General features: G+C 43.6%; 1 protein-coding gene across 1 annotated transcript; it reads left to right on the forward strand.

The window, feature by feature from the left end:
- The first annotated feature begins 2,912 nt into the window (after positions 1-2,912).
- On the forward strand, positions 2,913-4,805 carry LOC138930836 (testis-expressed protein 13D-like). Its single transcript, XM_070291233.1, has one exon. It carries the CDS (start codon positions 2,913-2,915, stop codon positions 4,803-4,805), a length of 1,893 nt encoding a protein of 630 aa, XP_070147334.1.
- The last annotated feature ends 11,274 nt before the right edge of the window (positions 4,806-16,079 follow it).

Genomic DNA, 16,079 nt, shown 5'->3' on the forward strand with positions numbered 1-16,079 from the left:
GGACTGGTTGGATCTCCTTGCCATTATAAGTTATTACAAAATATTATCTTGTAATAGTTTCTTGTGCTATATAGTAAATCCTTATTTATCTATTTTATATGTAGTAGTAAGTATTTGTTAATCCCATACTCCTAATTTATCCCTCTCCCACCATCTTTCCTCTTTGGCAACCATAAATTTGTTTTCTATATGGATTGACTTTTAAAAATATATAGATAAAATATCTTCTTTTTTAATCTAACAATTTTTGTCATAAAGTATACTTTGATATTTGGAGAGCTACTCTAGTTTTTAATTATTACTGTTTGTATGGGATAGCCTTTTCTATCTTTTTATTATACTCACAACCAATTCAAATCTTTGAATCTAAAATGAATCTCTTACAGACAATATACCTCTGGATCATGTTTTTGAAAAAGTATCTATTCTTCCAGTCTCTCCTGTTAACTGTAGTTTAATCTGTTTGCATTTGATATAATTACTGATAAGGAAGGACTTCTGATATTTTGCTATTTGCCTTCTAAAATGTCTTATATCACTTCTTATTCCTCCATTACTACTTTTTTTTGTATTTCACTGATTTCTTTTTTCTTTCTTTCTTTTTGTAGTTTACCACTTTGATTTCCTGCTTATTTCTTTTTCTGTATATTTTTAAAGCTATTTTCGTAGTGGTTGCTCTTGGAATTACAATTAACATGTTAATTTGTAACAGTATATTTTGGGTTAATACAAACTTAATTTCAACAATGTACAAAATCATCGCTCCTATATAGCTCCACCCCCTTTATGTTGTTACTGACACAAATTACACCTTCATACATTGTGTACCATGAAGACAGATTTATATTGTTTTATATAGTCATCTTTTAAATCCTATATTAAAAAAGAGGAATCACAAAATACAGTAACACTGTCTTTTGTATTTATTTAGTATGTAGTTGGGCTTCCTGTAAAAAATCAGCCTGTAGTGCTGGAGCCCCAGGATACACAGGTTCGATCACTGGGTCGGGGAAGATCCCCTGGAGGAGGGCATGGCAATCCACTCCAGTATTCTCCCCTGGAGAATCCCATAGACAGAGGAGCCTAGTGGGCTATAGTCCATAGGGTCGCAAAGAGTCAGACACAACTAAAGCAACTTAGCACGCATGTAGTTACCTTTGAAAGTGAAAGCGTTAGTCGCTCAGTTCTCTCCAACGCAACCCTATGGGCTGTAGGTTGCCAGGCTCCTCTGTCCATGGAATTCTCCAGGCAAGAATACTGGAGTGGGTTGCCATTCTCTTTTCCAGGGGATCTTCCTGACCCAGGGATTGAACCTGGGTCTCCGACATTGCAGGCTGATTCTTTATTGTCTGAGCCACCAGGGAAGCCCATAGTTACCGTCAGCGTGTGCTTTGTTTTTTTGTGGATTCCAGTTTCCTTTTGGGGCTGCCTGCATAACTCCTTAGCATTTTCTGTAGGGAAAACACAGGTCGTGAGAGCATTTAGATTAAAATAAGAGAGACACCCTTGGTAAACAGGGTTGATCAGGTAAACATGACAGTGAACTTACAGGGCGAGTTCAGAAAAATTCATTGCTCAATCACAAGATTTTCTTGATGACAGAGATTCTGCTGCTGCTGCTGCTGCTGCTGCTAAGTCGCTTCAGTCATGTCTGACTCTGTGCAACCCCATAGATGGCACCCCACCAGGTTCCTCTGTCCCTGGGATTCTCCAGGCAAGAATACTGGAGTGGGTTGCCATTTCCTTCTCCAATGCATGCATGCGTTCTAAGTCACTTCAGTTGTGTCTGACACTGTGCAACCCTATGGACAGCAGCCCACCAGGCTCTTCTGTCCACAGGATTCTCTAGGCAAGGATACTGGAGTGGGTTGCCATTTCCTTCTCCAGACAGGGATTCTAAGTTCGTCTATTCAGAATGCTGAGGGAAATGTGCCAACTGCGGGACCGACTGCATTAAAGGTCTGAAGTGTATCTAAGAACTATGGGAGAGGAAGGTGAGACAAAAGTAGAACTGCACCCACCTTGGAAAAGACTCTGATGCTGGGAGGGACTGGGGGCAGGAGGAGAAGGGGACGACAGAGGATGAGATGGCTGGATGGCATCACTGACTCGATGGACGTGAGTCTGAGTGAACTCCGGGAGTTGGTGATGGACAGGGAGGCCTGGCGTGCTGTGATTCATGGGGTCGCAAAGAGTCAAACACAACTGAGCGACTGAACTGAACTGAACTGATGCAGCTCCAACCAGTTAGAGATTCATTCCACCATGGTGGGTATTGTCCTTCCGAAGTTCTAACAATAAAGCCTTCTAGAGGCTCACTGTGGTGCCCAGTGCAGCTTCTGGTCCGCTCACCCTGTAGAGTGGGCGCTTGCTGGGAGGCAGATCCCAGCAGGCCTTGCAGGTGGCTCAGCACGACTGTGACGTGTCTCGCCTGTGACGTGTCTTGCCGTCAACTGCCAAACTGAAGTTGGCGTCGTGAGGAAACCTGCTTTACTCTCTGTGAGGAAAACGGGAGCCTCTGAGAGAGGAAGGCCAAGGCTGGGCTAGGACTGAAGGAGGACTGACCCGGCAGGTGAAGGGCGGACTTGGTAGCAGCCGCAGCTTTGGCTGCCATGGCTGCCGGGAAGTGGTGTCTTCCTCAGTGAGGTGGTTGGTTGACTAGGCCTCGGCAGCCATGGCGGTGAACTTTGGGGACTACAGCAGTGGCTTTTGACACAACGATGTAATAAGTTTCATAAACAGTGAGGTCCTCATGAACGGAGGCGACCCTGATTTCTACATGGCCTTCCGCTCGCGACCCTGGAATGAGGTAGAGGATCGGCTGCGAGTTGTCATAGCTAACCCACAGGTGCCGCACGCCATCAAGAAGGGCCTGTGCCTGGAGCGCACTGGCCTTGAGCGTGCGTTTGGGCATGAGACAGCAGGAGCGGCAGGAGTGTCAGATCCGGTGGCTGCAGGAGCAGGTAGAGAAGCGCGAGGAGACTTCCTGGGCCCTGGCCTCCGAGCTGCAGTGTGTGCGTGAGGAGCGGGAGGAGATCGTTGCACAGTTGTGCTTCACCCGGGCCTCACTGCAGCAGGTGCTGAAGGAGTGTGATGTGCTTCGTGGGTGGCTGCTCCAGGTCCCCCCATTGGCCCAAGAGATGGGGCCTGGGCCTCAAGCCGAGCAATTTGGGGCAGTAGCACAGCCCATGAGCGTGGAGCAGCAGGTGGCTATGGGGTTGCATGGCAGGCCTTATTTTGAGGCAGCTGCTGTTTATGTGCCAGGACCACCAAGTCCCTGGTTCCAGGCCATGCAACCCCCTATGCCAATGCCGAGGCTGTATCCATTTCCATACCATGCACCATTACCCATGGGATCGGCATTCTTGCCACCTGTACCACCAGCAGAAGCAGAAGCTGCAGTAGTCCCATTTCAGATGCCTTCTCAGGGAATAAATCTACCTGGCCCACTGGTTGAAGTGGGCTTTCAAGAGAAGATGGCCCCCCCGGGCAACGAGAAGAGCTACAGCCAGGGAGAAGGTCATGAGATCCTGCAGGGTACAGTCCCTTTAGGGGATATCAGAAGTCTTAACCAAGAAGTTCAGGAGAGGTCACAGGAGATGGTCCCCCTTGGGGATAGCTGGAGCCACAGCCAAGAAGAAAGTCCAGAGAGACCCCAGGGGATGATCCCTCTGGGGACCAGTGGGAGCCAGAGCCAGGAAGAAGGTCAAGAGAGATCGCAGGAGATGGTACCCTTTGGGGATAGCTGGAGCCACAGCCAAGAAGAAGGTCCAGAGAGACTCCACGGGATGATCCCTCAGGGGACCAATGGGAGCCACAGCCAAGATGAAGGTCAAGAGAGGTCACAAGAGATGGTTCCTCTTGGGGATAGCTGGAGCCACAGCCAAGAAAAAGGTCCAGAGACACCCCAGGGGATGATCCCTCTGGGGATCAGTGGGAGCCACAGCCAGGAAGAAGGTCAAGAGAAGTCACAGGAAATGGTTCCCCTTGGAGGTGGCTGGAGCCTCAGCCAAGAAGAAGGTCCAAAGAGATCCCAGCGGATGATCCCTCTGGGGACCAGTGGGAGCCAGGAAGAAGGTCAAGAAAGGTCACAGGAGATGGTCCCCCTTGGGGATAGCTGGAGCCACAGCCAAGAAGGTCCAGAGACACCCCAGGGGATGATCCCTCAGGGGACCAATGGGAGCCAGAGCCAGGATGAAGGTCAAGCAAGGTCACAGGAGATGGTCCCCCTTGGGGATAGCTGGAGCCACAGCCAAGAAGAAGGTCCAGAGAGACTCCAGGGGATGATCCTTCAGGGGACCAATGGGAGCCACAACCAGGAAGAAGGTCAAGCAAGGTCACAGGAGATGGTCCCCCTTGGGGATAGCTGGAGCCACAGCCAAGAACAAGGTACAGAGAGACCCCAGCAGATGATCCCTCTGGGGACTAGTGGGAGCCACAGCGGGGAAGAAGTTCCCAGAAGATCCCAGGGGACTGTTCCCCTAGGGGACAACAGAAACCAGAATCAGGAGAGAGATCTAGAGAGATTCCAGAGGATTCTCCCTCGGAGTACAATAGAAGTCACAAGCAAGAAGATCCAGAGAGACCCCAGGGGACTGACCACCTGGGAGTCAGCAGAAGCCAGAGCCAGGAAGGAGGTCCAGAGAGGCCTCAGGCTACTGCCCAAGGGGACAGCTGGAGCCATGATGGGAGAGAAAACCCAAAGAAACAACAGCCTCAGGGGCAGAAGACCGAGAAACCAAAAGGGGAAAAAGCCTCAGAACTGTACCACAAGGAGAAGTCTGCCTCAGGTTGCAGTTCAGTGAATTGGAAGTGCTCATGGTGTTAAAGTGATAAAATTTCCATGGTGCAAGTCCTGCTATAAATTCAGGAAAGTCTGCAGGGCAGTTGAGAGTGGAGGCCCGGACTCAGGACAAACTCACTAATTTCAGGAAGGTAAGTGAGAATGGAAACACTCCAAAGAAAAACCAATTTCCTAAGAACCCATACTCTTTTGATAAGAAAGTACTCATTTACTTTACAGAAAATGTGAAACCAAAATTATGATATAAAAAATTAAAGTAATTCATTATCCCATTACCTAAATAACAACTTTTTATCATTGTGGGTATACATATACACGTAAATAATGTGTGTGCTCAGTGTCTTCAGTCATGTCCGAATCTTTGTGACCCTATGGACTGTAGCCTGCCAGGCTCCTCTGTCCATGGGATTCTCTGGGCAAGAATACTGGAGTGGGCCCTCCTCCAGGGGATCTTCCTGATCCAGGGATTGAACCCAAGCTTCTTATGTCTCCTGCATTGGCAGATGGATTCTTTATCATTAGTGCCACCTGGGAAGCCCACACATTAATACATACATATATGCTTTTCATTACTTGAAGAAAGATGGATGGCTTTTGAGTATCATACTCTAAGGAATTTCTCCTAATTGAATTTACATTCCCAGGTACTGAATTCTACATGGTTGATACTGATTGACTGACATTCCAGAGAAGCTGAAGTCAAGACTTTCATTTTTCCTTTTTCACTCTTTTCTGTTTTGTTTCTTTCTTAAAAAAAAAAAAATATATATATATATATATATATATATATATATATATATATTTATTTATTTATTTATGGCTGGCCATGCTGGGTCTTCATTGCTACTCGTGGGCTATCTTGTTGCAGCCAGTGGGATCTATTCTTCTTTGCGTTGTGTGGGCTTCTCATGATGGTGGCTTCTCTTGTTTCAGAGCCCAGGCTCTAGAGCTCTCAGGCTCAGTAGTTGTAGTGCATGGGCTTAGTTGTATAATGTGGGATCTTCCCAGACCAGGGCTGGAACCTGTGTCCCCTGCAATGGCAGGTGGATTCATAACTATTGGACCACAAGGAAAGTCCTTTGGTTTTCTTAGTAATCTTGTTTTCCAGAAAATGCCATGTCTTTGGCTGGAAACAACCATGCGTTTTTAGTTATAAGCTATATTGAATTTTAGGAACCCTGCTGTTCCTTGAAAATGCTATTGTTTATTTGTTAACTACTGCAAAGCTCATGTTTGCTTCTTGTTTTTGTTTTTTAAGTTTTACAGGTGAGAGTCTGTTTTTATGTCTCTGAGCCCTACAGAATTTGCTTCTTCTGAAGATTCTGAACCTATCCCGTTAGATCTTCCAAGAGCCTAAGACATAATCCTCATTTCTATCTGACCCATACCATGGTGAGACCCCACACTGGCTGGATCTGAGAAGAGAGAAAAATCAGGGAAGAAGAGATGCTTTGGCACTTTGGAGAGAAGGAGGGCAAAAGAATTTTGTTAGGATTTAAATTCTCTGTTGGGGCAAGGAATTCAAAGAGTTGAAGGATGAAGTGTTAAGTTGTATAGATGATAGCAAATTTGTTGAATTTCATTTAATTCATTAAACAAATAGTTATTTTTTGATATGTGTTAGAAGCTAGAGTTATATGTTAATATCTGGTGCATACCTTATAATCTGATTTGGTGAGTTTGGTTAGATAACAGGAGAGAGCCAACTTTGGGATACAAATTATATCTGGAGTGATTTCTTTGTCTCTTATGTCGTGTGGCCTTTGCATAAACGCAGTTGAAATAGCATCCAGATATTTCTGTAGTTCTGGGGGCAAGATCAAAGAGATTTATGTGGATGGACTTGATTTGCCAACAGCTCATCTCGTTGGTCCCAGATGACACAAATGAGTAGTGGCAAAGAGCAGGAAAGTGGCCTCACAAAAGTGCAGGCAAGACTTTTCTGGTACTCCTGATTTCCTCCCTCGAGAGGGACAGCTAGTTTCCTGGTTGCCTGAAAGACCACTGACTGACTGTCTTAAAGAAGGGCTTGGGGGAGTGTTGGCAACACAGCTTCAGGCAGCCACCATACCAAGCCCCTTTCCAGCCAGTGGATGAAGAACAAAATGTGTTCTAAGGACAGACATCGTGCTATATGAATGGTGCTTCTCTTGGGAGGACTAATTGGATTAAAAGTAGAACTGGACTGGGACAAGTACTCTTGAGAATGCCCTTGGGCCCTTCTCTTCCACTTTGTGTGTTCTCTGCTGGCGTTCTGCTCCCTTGAAGCAGCTGCTGCAAGCCAGGGGAAGCCAGGATGGAGCCCAGGGGCTGGAAGTCAGATCAGCCTCCAGTCTGAACAAGAGGTGTCCTCAAGTTTCCCCAGGAGATTCCAGCTCACCAGGATCAGCCTTTGTCTGAGGTTTTCTGCTTCTAACTAGTAATAAAGAGTATTCACTTAACCTGCTGTGTCTTCTGTGTTGTGTGTACCGAGGGGCAGGTTTGCTCAGAAGTGGTTTAAATCTGCCTCTTCCCTCCATCCCACTGAGGTGACTAGAGAATGCCACCTCATTCGCTATTGAAGGGCCCCGCCTCTTCCTGCGGGTTACTCAAGAACTGGGGGGAGGGACTTCTGTGGGGTCTTCAGTCCATTGTGATTGTCCCTGCTCCCCTCACTGTCTGTGTCCTTGAAGGTGGGCTTCTTTGCTACTCCTGGGCCCATGGGGCATGAGAGGAGAGGTGAGGTGAGGTGAGGAGGGGGCTTCTGCCAAGGCTGGGATGTGTCCAGCTTCCCTATCTGCACCAAGAAGCCATTTCCCTGAGGCCCTGTCTCTCAGAAGTGCCTTGAGCAGAAGTTTCTGCCCTGCAGGGCACTCTCCCCTCCCTCTTATGCACAATCCCATCAAGGTGCTCAGGATTCTGGAGAAGAGCCAGGTTTAGCCAGTTGGCTAATGTGGCAAATGTTTCCAGAGGCAAAAGGGGTGGAGTCTGGCTCCCTGCTTGATGTAGAGACACATGGGGCAGAGAAAAGACATGAAACTGCCCCACCAGCATCCTCGCTCCCAGGGTCCTGATTACTGGGAGGCTTTGGTTATTTGGGAAGGTGCTGGGGAGAAAGGGGACCATCAGGGACATCAACATAAAAGCTAAGCTTTCTGGGTTGGAGGCTGGTTTTGTGACACACTTGCGTATGCTGATAACTCCCTGGAATTCTGGGAAGAGGAGATTTTGGAATTTTCCAGCATAATCCATTTTGGTGTACCAGCAGATCATTTTAGATCTCACTACATTTGCTGCATTTATGGTTTCAAATGGACTCTGCTCTTCATTGGTATACCTTTAGGTCTGCATAAAAGCACTCACCTTGTGCATAGCTTTTATGTAGTTAATATAACTGTCTTTCAGGGCTGAATTTTCCCAAAGCAACCAGAATTATTGAGGCTGTCAAGTCACTACTTTCTTTTGGGTTGGGTACACACAGGAAAAGACAGGAGGTTTTTGAGGCAAGAACCTGGGGTTTGGAATTAGAGAGACCTGAGTTTAGATACTTGCTGTGCTATTCACTGGCTTTGTGAACTTAAACAAGTTTCTGAACTTCTCCGAGCCCGTGAGTGGCTGTTCCTTTCCCCTGCCCTAAGGTTCTGCCCTGGATGCTGTAGTAATGAATATATGGGATTATTAATGATCTTAACAGTTAACATTGAGTGCTTACTATGTGCTAGGCACTCTAAGCATGTTACCCTTTTGGTGACTGTATATTAGTTCTTCCAAGTGAATATTATCATCCTCATTTTACAGATGTGGTAACTCAATACTGAAATTTGGGAATTGGTGAAGCCTGGCTTCAAAATGATATTTTACTGATTCTAACATCTGTGCTCTCGCCATTGTAACACACTGCCTTAACCTTTTTTTTTTTACCCTTATTAAGTAATATATTTGTAAGTTAACATGGATTGTCAATGCCTAAACCCAATGAAATGACTAATGGAGAGACTTTGAGGCATAGTGGTAATTTGGTGGTCAGGAGCTGCTCTTTTAGAATCTCTCAGGCTTTGGGATATATGACCATTTAGGCTGCCAGTAAGTAGGAACACTAATTATTACAGGACTGCAAAAAAAAAAAAAAAGAGGGACAGTAATTTAGGCAGTGGGAATGACTTGTATTTGATTCAACAGATTGGCCTTATGAAAAGGTCATTAAGCCTAGTTCAATATTAAGATAGGGATTTCCCTGGTGGTCCAATGGTTAAGACTCCCAGCTTTCACTGCATGGAGTGCAGGTTTGATCCCTGCTTGGGGAACTAAGATCCCACATGCCACATGGCATGGCCAAGAAAAAAAATACTATTAAGATAGAGCCCATCTTGCTTATCTAAAGTGAAAGTGAAAGTCCCTCAGTCGTGTCTGACTCTTTGCAACCCCATGGACTGTACAGTCCATGGAATTCTCCAGGCCAGAATACTGGAGTGGGTAGCCTTTCCCTTCTCCAGAGGATCTTCCCAACCCAGGGATCGAACTCAGGTCTCCCACATTGCAGGTGGATTCTTTACCAGCTGAGCCACCAGGGAAGCCCAAGAATATTGGAGTGGGTAGCCTATCTCTTCTCTAGGGGATCTTCCCCACCCAGGAATTGAACCAGGGTCTCCTGCATTGCAGGCAGATTCTTTACCAACTGAACTATCAGGGAAGCCAACAGCTTATCTAAAGTTGGTCTGAATTACTCAGTTTTTGTTTCAAGTGGGTAAGGTGCCAGCTCTAACAGTCCAATAATTTATGTCTATGTACTTTTCAGTGAGTAAGTAGGGGGAAAGGAGACTTCAAATCTCTAGACATGTTGCAAACCGGGTAATGGAATCAATGTTTTTAAAATTAGGGTGCCAAATCTATGATGGAATGGGAGAGAAAGACATAATTTCCTTATCACAAGCTTTGTAAAGTTTCAGCACCAAATAGTAGCAGACTTTAATTGTGTGGTGCAGGCATTGTGTGCAGCACTCCTGGGTGGTTACATCACTTCTAGTATGTGACAGAGTGAGGGCGCTAAGCTTCACATAAACTTTGGCATACTGAACCACCCTGGCCTGCGACCTTCCGAGGTTGCTGTAGAACAGATTTTTTCATTGGCTATGCTCGTTCTTCAGTACTTCAGACAACTGTTCAAGACCATGATGAAACAGGTGTAGGAAGTGCTGCTGCGCTGGTAGTAATATCCCCAGGGGATCTATTTGGTAAACCCTGTTTGGTTTGCTGCTGGAAGCACCCTAGCCAATGGGCCTCAGAATCCCCCCTGTAGGTCAGATCCTGGCCCATCTAGCCCAACTTCTCCGGGGCTTAAAGCAATTGTAGAAAAGCATCATAGCCTCCCTAGGGTCAAGTTTACTTTATTACTATTTTTAAAAATTTTGGCTGCACTTGGTCTTTGTTGTGGTGCACAGGCTTTCTGTTACACCATGCGGGGACTTCTCTAGTGGCTCATGGGCTTAGTTGCCCCACAGCATGTGGGATCTTAGTTCCCTGACCAGGAATTGAACCTGAGACCCTCCATTGGAAGGTGGATTCTTAGCCACTGGATCACCAGGGAAGTCCCTACCATCAATTTTAGATAATAAGAAATGCCAACAGGAGTCTCTAGCTTTTGCTTATAGATAAAGCAAACAGCATGCATGGAAAGAAGGCTACCTATGCACTGAGCATGGTGTTAGATTCTGTACAGGCAATCATTATTGCCTTCAGCGGTCTCCTCTTCTGTTCAAAGAAATAAAACAAATATACATCAAACACCAGTTATCAGCCTTTTTCTTCAATTGTGAAACATATTTTCTGGCCTGTAGATGTTGGTTTTCAAAGGATTTTGTGTATCAAACAGTGTTATTTAACAAATAATTATTTTCTCAGTTAAAATTAAGAAAGTCTGTATAAAGTTTCCTCACACAAGGTTGATATAATTCCAACTAAGAGCAGTTACTTGACATTTAAGTTTAGGATTTCTAAGAGGATTCAATGAGTATTATTATTATTATTATGATATGCAGCCTAATCACAGGCAAATGGACCATTTTACTAGGCTCTTTGTAGTACCGACAATACCCCAAAATCCGTCATTACTTAAACTTCTATGAACTTTGGGAGCACAAGTTAGGAGAAAGTTGTATAGGAAGCTGGTAGTTTTAATACATGTTAAATACCAGTGAGTGCTAAAAGATTTTAGAGCAGTCTAAGTTCAGTATGGACCATTTTAGTTTGCAAAGTTTCCACGATAGTCAGATAGTTTCACATTATGCCCTCATTTGACTAAACAGTTGCTAGAAAAGTTGACTTTGTTTTACTTCAAAATAATATGCAATATTACAGTTTCACTTGTGACATTCTGTAGCTTTTTGCTTTTATGTTTATACCTACTATTTCATGTTTTATTCTTCATTCTGCACTACATTACAAAAATAATTGCACACAAGGCAGAAACTTGTGATTACTTTTTTGGTAGGCAGCGTTAAACCATACTCCAGTGTTTAGAAAATGATGACAAAGAGCTCTCTGACGGTTTTGTCTGTAAGTAAAAATTTTAGGATATTTAATCTCATTTAAAGATTTTTTTGTTTGATATATATTTACTTTGATCACTTCAATAAGCCATAATGTTTCCAGGAAAGAAAAGAATGAGCAAATATTGAAAATTTCATGCCTTTACCACTACAGTCCCTGATATTGTCTAGACAGTTTTGAAACTGCAGAACACATATGACCTGCTTTGTAAAAGACTCATACTTTTACATACTTATACTATTGGACTCCCTGCTGATCGATGTTTCTAACATTTTTTCATTACTGAGAAGGAAAAGAAAAATAATGCCAATATTGCATCTGTAACTACAAAATGCATTTAGAAATCCACCATTAGCTATTTTGCTTGCTGGGATATATTTTACTTGTATTTACTGAGCTGCTTAGGGAAACATTTATATAGTCCATTTCATTGCCAAATTTTGATGTTTGTAGTGTATAGATCAAAGTGGTCATCTATGTTTTTCAAAGCATCAGAGATTTTGTAAAAAATGCTCAGGCTAAAAAAAAAAAATGTATAGACAAAATAGTCTCTGTGGGGACTTGCCTGTCCCCACTTGTAGTCCAGTGGTTTAGAATCCACTTTCCAGTGCAGCGGACATGGGTTCTATTCCTGGTCAGGGAACTAAGATCCCATGTGCTGTGGGGCAACTAAGCCTGTGCACTGCAACTAGAGAGGCCCATGTGCTACAACTACTGAGTGCGGGCACTCTAGAGCGCTTGCTCCGCAATTAGAGAAAGCCCTAGGGCCACAACAAAGAGCCAGCACAGCCAAAAATAAATAAATAAGTAAATAAATAAAGACAACAGTTTTTTAAAATAGTAGTCTCTTGGACTTTAATCTTTTAGTTTAAGCATTAGTTGTGGAACTTCATTTTTGAGCTTCCAAGAAAGAGATTTTTATAAGGAAAGCTGGAGCCTCCCCTACAAAGAAGTGCTATTTTTTTGTATTTATATCATATTCTGAGTGCCTCCACTGAGGATGAAGGGAAGTAGAAAGAAGATTCAGTCACGGTCCAGAGACAATGGGTTTGATGAGAACATCAAAGAGCTCCACGATGATTTATATGTCTGTCAGGTGCTGAGTTGTGGGATGTGAAGAATTGTTTCCAAAAACCCAAATGAGGCAGACCACAGGACTGTCGTTGGTAAACAATGAATGTGAAAGAAGTCAATGTCAGAAATGATACACTCCTTGAGACAAATAAGAAGCTACACTTTGCAGAGGGTTCTTTCAACAAAGGGAAAGAGGAAGGGGAAAGCAAGGGAGCTAACTACGTGCAAATGCCATGTTAGGATCTGGGTGTGTAAAGAGGAATAAGACATCATTCTTATTTTCTAGGAGTGCAAAGACTAGTAGGAAAAAGAAACTTTGAGTGTCTCTTAATTTCCAGACAGATCAGGTACGTCATTTCACTTTATCTTCACAGGGAAAGATAAGTAAAAACTGGCTAGGCATGGCCTTCATTTGATCTAGAAAAAGACTTGGGCCATAAGACTTTACCAGTATATCCAGGTCTGTCCAGTGTACAAGATGCCTGGACCACTTGAAAAACAAATGACTCAGGGATCTATTATTTTGCATGGATAAGCTGGTGATCTAGATCCCAGACCTTGAAGCCTGGGTGAATAGACCTTGACTCTGTAGGAACCTTCCATGGCCTACTGCCCAACGAGGCTCAGGATAGAACAGTGTATCTGACCTCATAAGACATATATAGATAGACATAGACATGCTACAAGTCAGGGCATGGGAACATTTGACAGTTGAGAAGTGTGAGAAGAATATTCTAGAAGTCAAAATTACAGTTGCTAGATAGGAAACTGAAGCCTGACCGATCTGGTGCAGTGACCTCAGAATTAATATTGGGAGGCAGAGGAGGATATGGGGAGATGCACAGGCTCTGAAGTCAGCAACCTGTGTTCAAATCCAGGGCCTGACACTGACCAGTTGTGAAACCTTAAGCAGGCTACCCAGGTCTCTTGAGTTTTGGCTTCCTCATTGGTAAAACAGGGATAATAATAATATTTGCTTCAGAAGGTTGTTGATATAAATAAATGAGATAATTTATGCAAAGCACTTAGCAGGAGTGCCTGGAATGTAGTATTTGGTTAACAAATATTTAAAACCTCAGAAGCAGGCAGAGTTTCAGCTAGAATTACGGAGTACCTTCTGAGTCATGAAGGAGGTAAGCTTTGGACAAGTAAAAGGAACTACATGTAGCAGACAGAAAGATAAAGACTTGGTTGTCTCAAGCAGGTTGTGCAGATTTAGAATATAAACCGAGTTAGATGTCCCACTAGTGTGCCCCTAGAGCCCCATCCCTCCCTCTATGACAGCTCTTATTGAGTGAATTTTAATTGTTTACTTGTCTGTCCTCACTGGACTATGAGCTACGTGAATTCAGGTTTATGCTTTTCCTCTCTCTGACCTAAGTACCTACCGCAGTGACGGTCATACAGTGCTCACGCTCAGCTGCCCAATTGTGTCCGACTCTTTCCGACCCCAAGGACTGTAGCCTGCCAGGTTCCTCTGTCCATGGAATTCTCCAGGCAAGAATACTGAAGGGGGTTGCCGTTTCCTCCTCCAGGGGATCTTCCCAACCCAGGGATCGAACTCGAATCTCCTGTGTCTCCTGCCTTGGCAGGTGGATTCTTTACCACTGGGAAGCCCCCATCATGCAGTATGACCTGGAAGCCCCTGTCATACAGTAGATGCTCATAAATGTTGGTTGAAAGAATAAACATTTTTAGAGGCTTAAATGAGCACACACAACACTGTTTCTGACTCTTGACTTACAAAAGCGTATTAGGAAAATTAACCTCATAGATAAACTGATATATTATCATACGAAGGTGATCTTTTTTAAAAAAAAAACACTTTTATTTTTTTCTTGTCTCATTTTTGCAAAGGAAGTCAATTTCAGTAAGAGAGAATGTGTAAACTCACCACAGGTGATGATATTATAACACTGTCACAGGAGAATTCACACCTATAGATGAGCTAGTTGAAGAACAAAGTTAGTTTTGAAAGGTTAGAGAAAAAGATTTTGAAATGTGAGATCCACTCTATAAAACTAACCACCCTTGCCATCAGCCTTTTAATCTAACTGGGTTTGAGAATAGCCTAGGGCATTTGAAATGAAGACAATTAACACCTCAGACAGGGCATCCACACACAAAATACTGTCACCTCTCAGAGACCTCAGGAGGTGGCTCGTTTAGATAAAAAGATACTTTTGACTTTGGCTGACAGTTTGTCAATGCTTTTATATTTGATTTAAATGGCATTTATATTTTAAAAGGCTGTAGCTTGCTTAAACTGTGAAGTTCTCTTCCTTTTCCTCATGATTTTTATTTCTTAGTTTGTTTAAAAACAACAGGAATGAAAATGTTTTCTCTGTTGAATGAGACCTGAGGAAACAACTCTTGTTTCTTGCACTTAAATGAGTTCAGTCCATCCCTCCTCTGGCTCTCTCTAAAGAATGCTTGGCTTTTGTTTAAAGCCCAGAATGTTAAAGTTGGAAGTAGCCTTAGGGGTCATCTGGTTCAACACCATTGAACAGATGGAGAAAATGAGGCTCAGAGAGAGGAAGTGATTTAGTAGCAAAATATGGAGTGTAATCAGACTCTCATAATTGCTGGATTAGTCCTTTCAATTCATCTTCCTATTTTAAAAGTGGGCCAAAAAAAAAAAAAAAAAAAAAAAGGTGGACCAGAGGCATGTAGGATCAAATTTGTGTGTATTTTTTTTCCTCTTATTTTCTTGAGAGCACTAATTTCACTCTCTAAAACAAATATATTTAGTATCTAATATGTTTTCGACACTGAAGATACAGGGGTAACCAAGGCACACAGAATCCTGCCATCATGGACCCTGTGTTCCAGTGCAGGTGACAGACGATGAACAATCAGATAATTCTGCTTCTAAGGGGATTACATTTGTATTAGAGGGCCCAGTCTTTCTTCGTCTTTTTTCTCTTGCTTCCCCCTTGTATTTTTCACCCTTTCCTCTCTTGTGGGTCTGGTGAGAGAGAAGAGAGCCATTACAATTCCTCTTTCTTTACACTTCAAGCTCAGTGTGAAATTTTGAATTTGCTAAAATCAGGTTTAGTACCCGTGTAGCACTAGAGTGAAGATGTCAGTATTTTTCATCAACACTGCAGTAGTGGGCTGGCGCGGCTGTCAGCTTGCTTGTGAGATGACAACGAGGGACTGGATGTGAGAGTTGTACTATTACCTTATAATTTATCTGTTCCCTTTTAATACAGTTTTAGTTGTGCTGAACCCCATCGTACCTGACTGCTTTGACAGGTGTGCTATTTTAGCAACATAGGACAAAACAGAGAACGAAAAGAAGAATGCATGCTACACTTTTGCTGTCAGCTCGAGGTTGCGACGTTCCTAAATTTGCGGATGATTTGTTCAGGGTTGTTCAGAGACAAAAAAGCTTAGGTTTTGTTTTTGCCTATGTGACACTGCATGTTCTCACAGTTCATCTCGTAGGTGGGCTGCTGTCCATAGGGACTGAATTGAGGGGATCCCTTCCCTATCTTCTGCTTTCATCTTTGAAATTCCACCATTGTGATGGATTTGTCCACTCAAAATATAAAGAGTTCAGGGTGGACTAACTTCTCAAATCCTTAACACTGGTGTATGCGTTCACTTATCAGATCAATTTCTTCCCTGACCCAGAGCATGAAAAAGGGTGACAGATGGAGTCGGCCATAGC

The sequence above is a fragment of the Ovis canadensis genome, chromosome X, assembly GCF_042477335.2.
Source record: "Ovis canadensis isolate MfBH-ARS-UI-01 breed Bighorn chromosome X, ARS-UI_OviCan_v2, whole genome shotgun sequence".
Taxonomy (NCBI): Eukaryota; Metazoa; Chordata; class Mammalia; order Artiodactyla; family Bovidae; genus Ovis; species Ovis canadensis.

Excerpts from the sequence above, each read along its gene's own strand:
- LOC138930836 (XM_070291233.1), top strand. The coding sequence starts at position 2,913 with ATGAGACAGCAGGAGCGGCAGGAGTGTCAGATCCGGTGGCTGCAGGAG.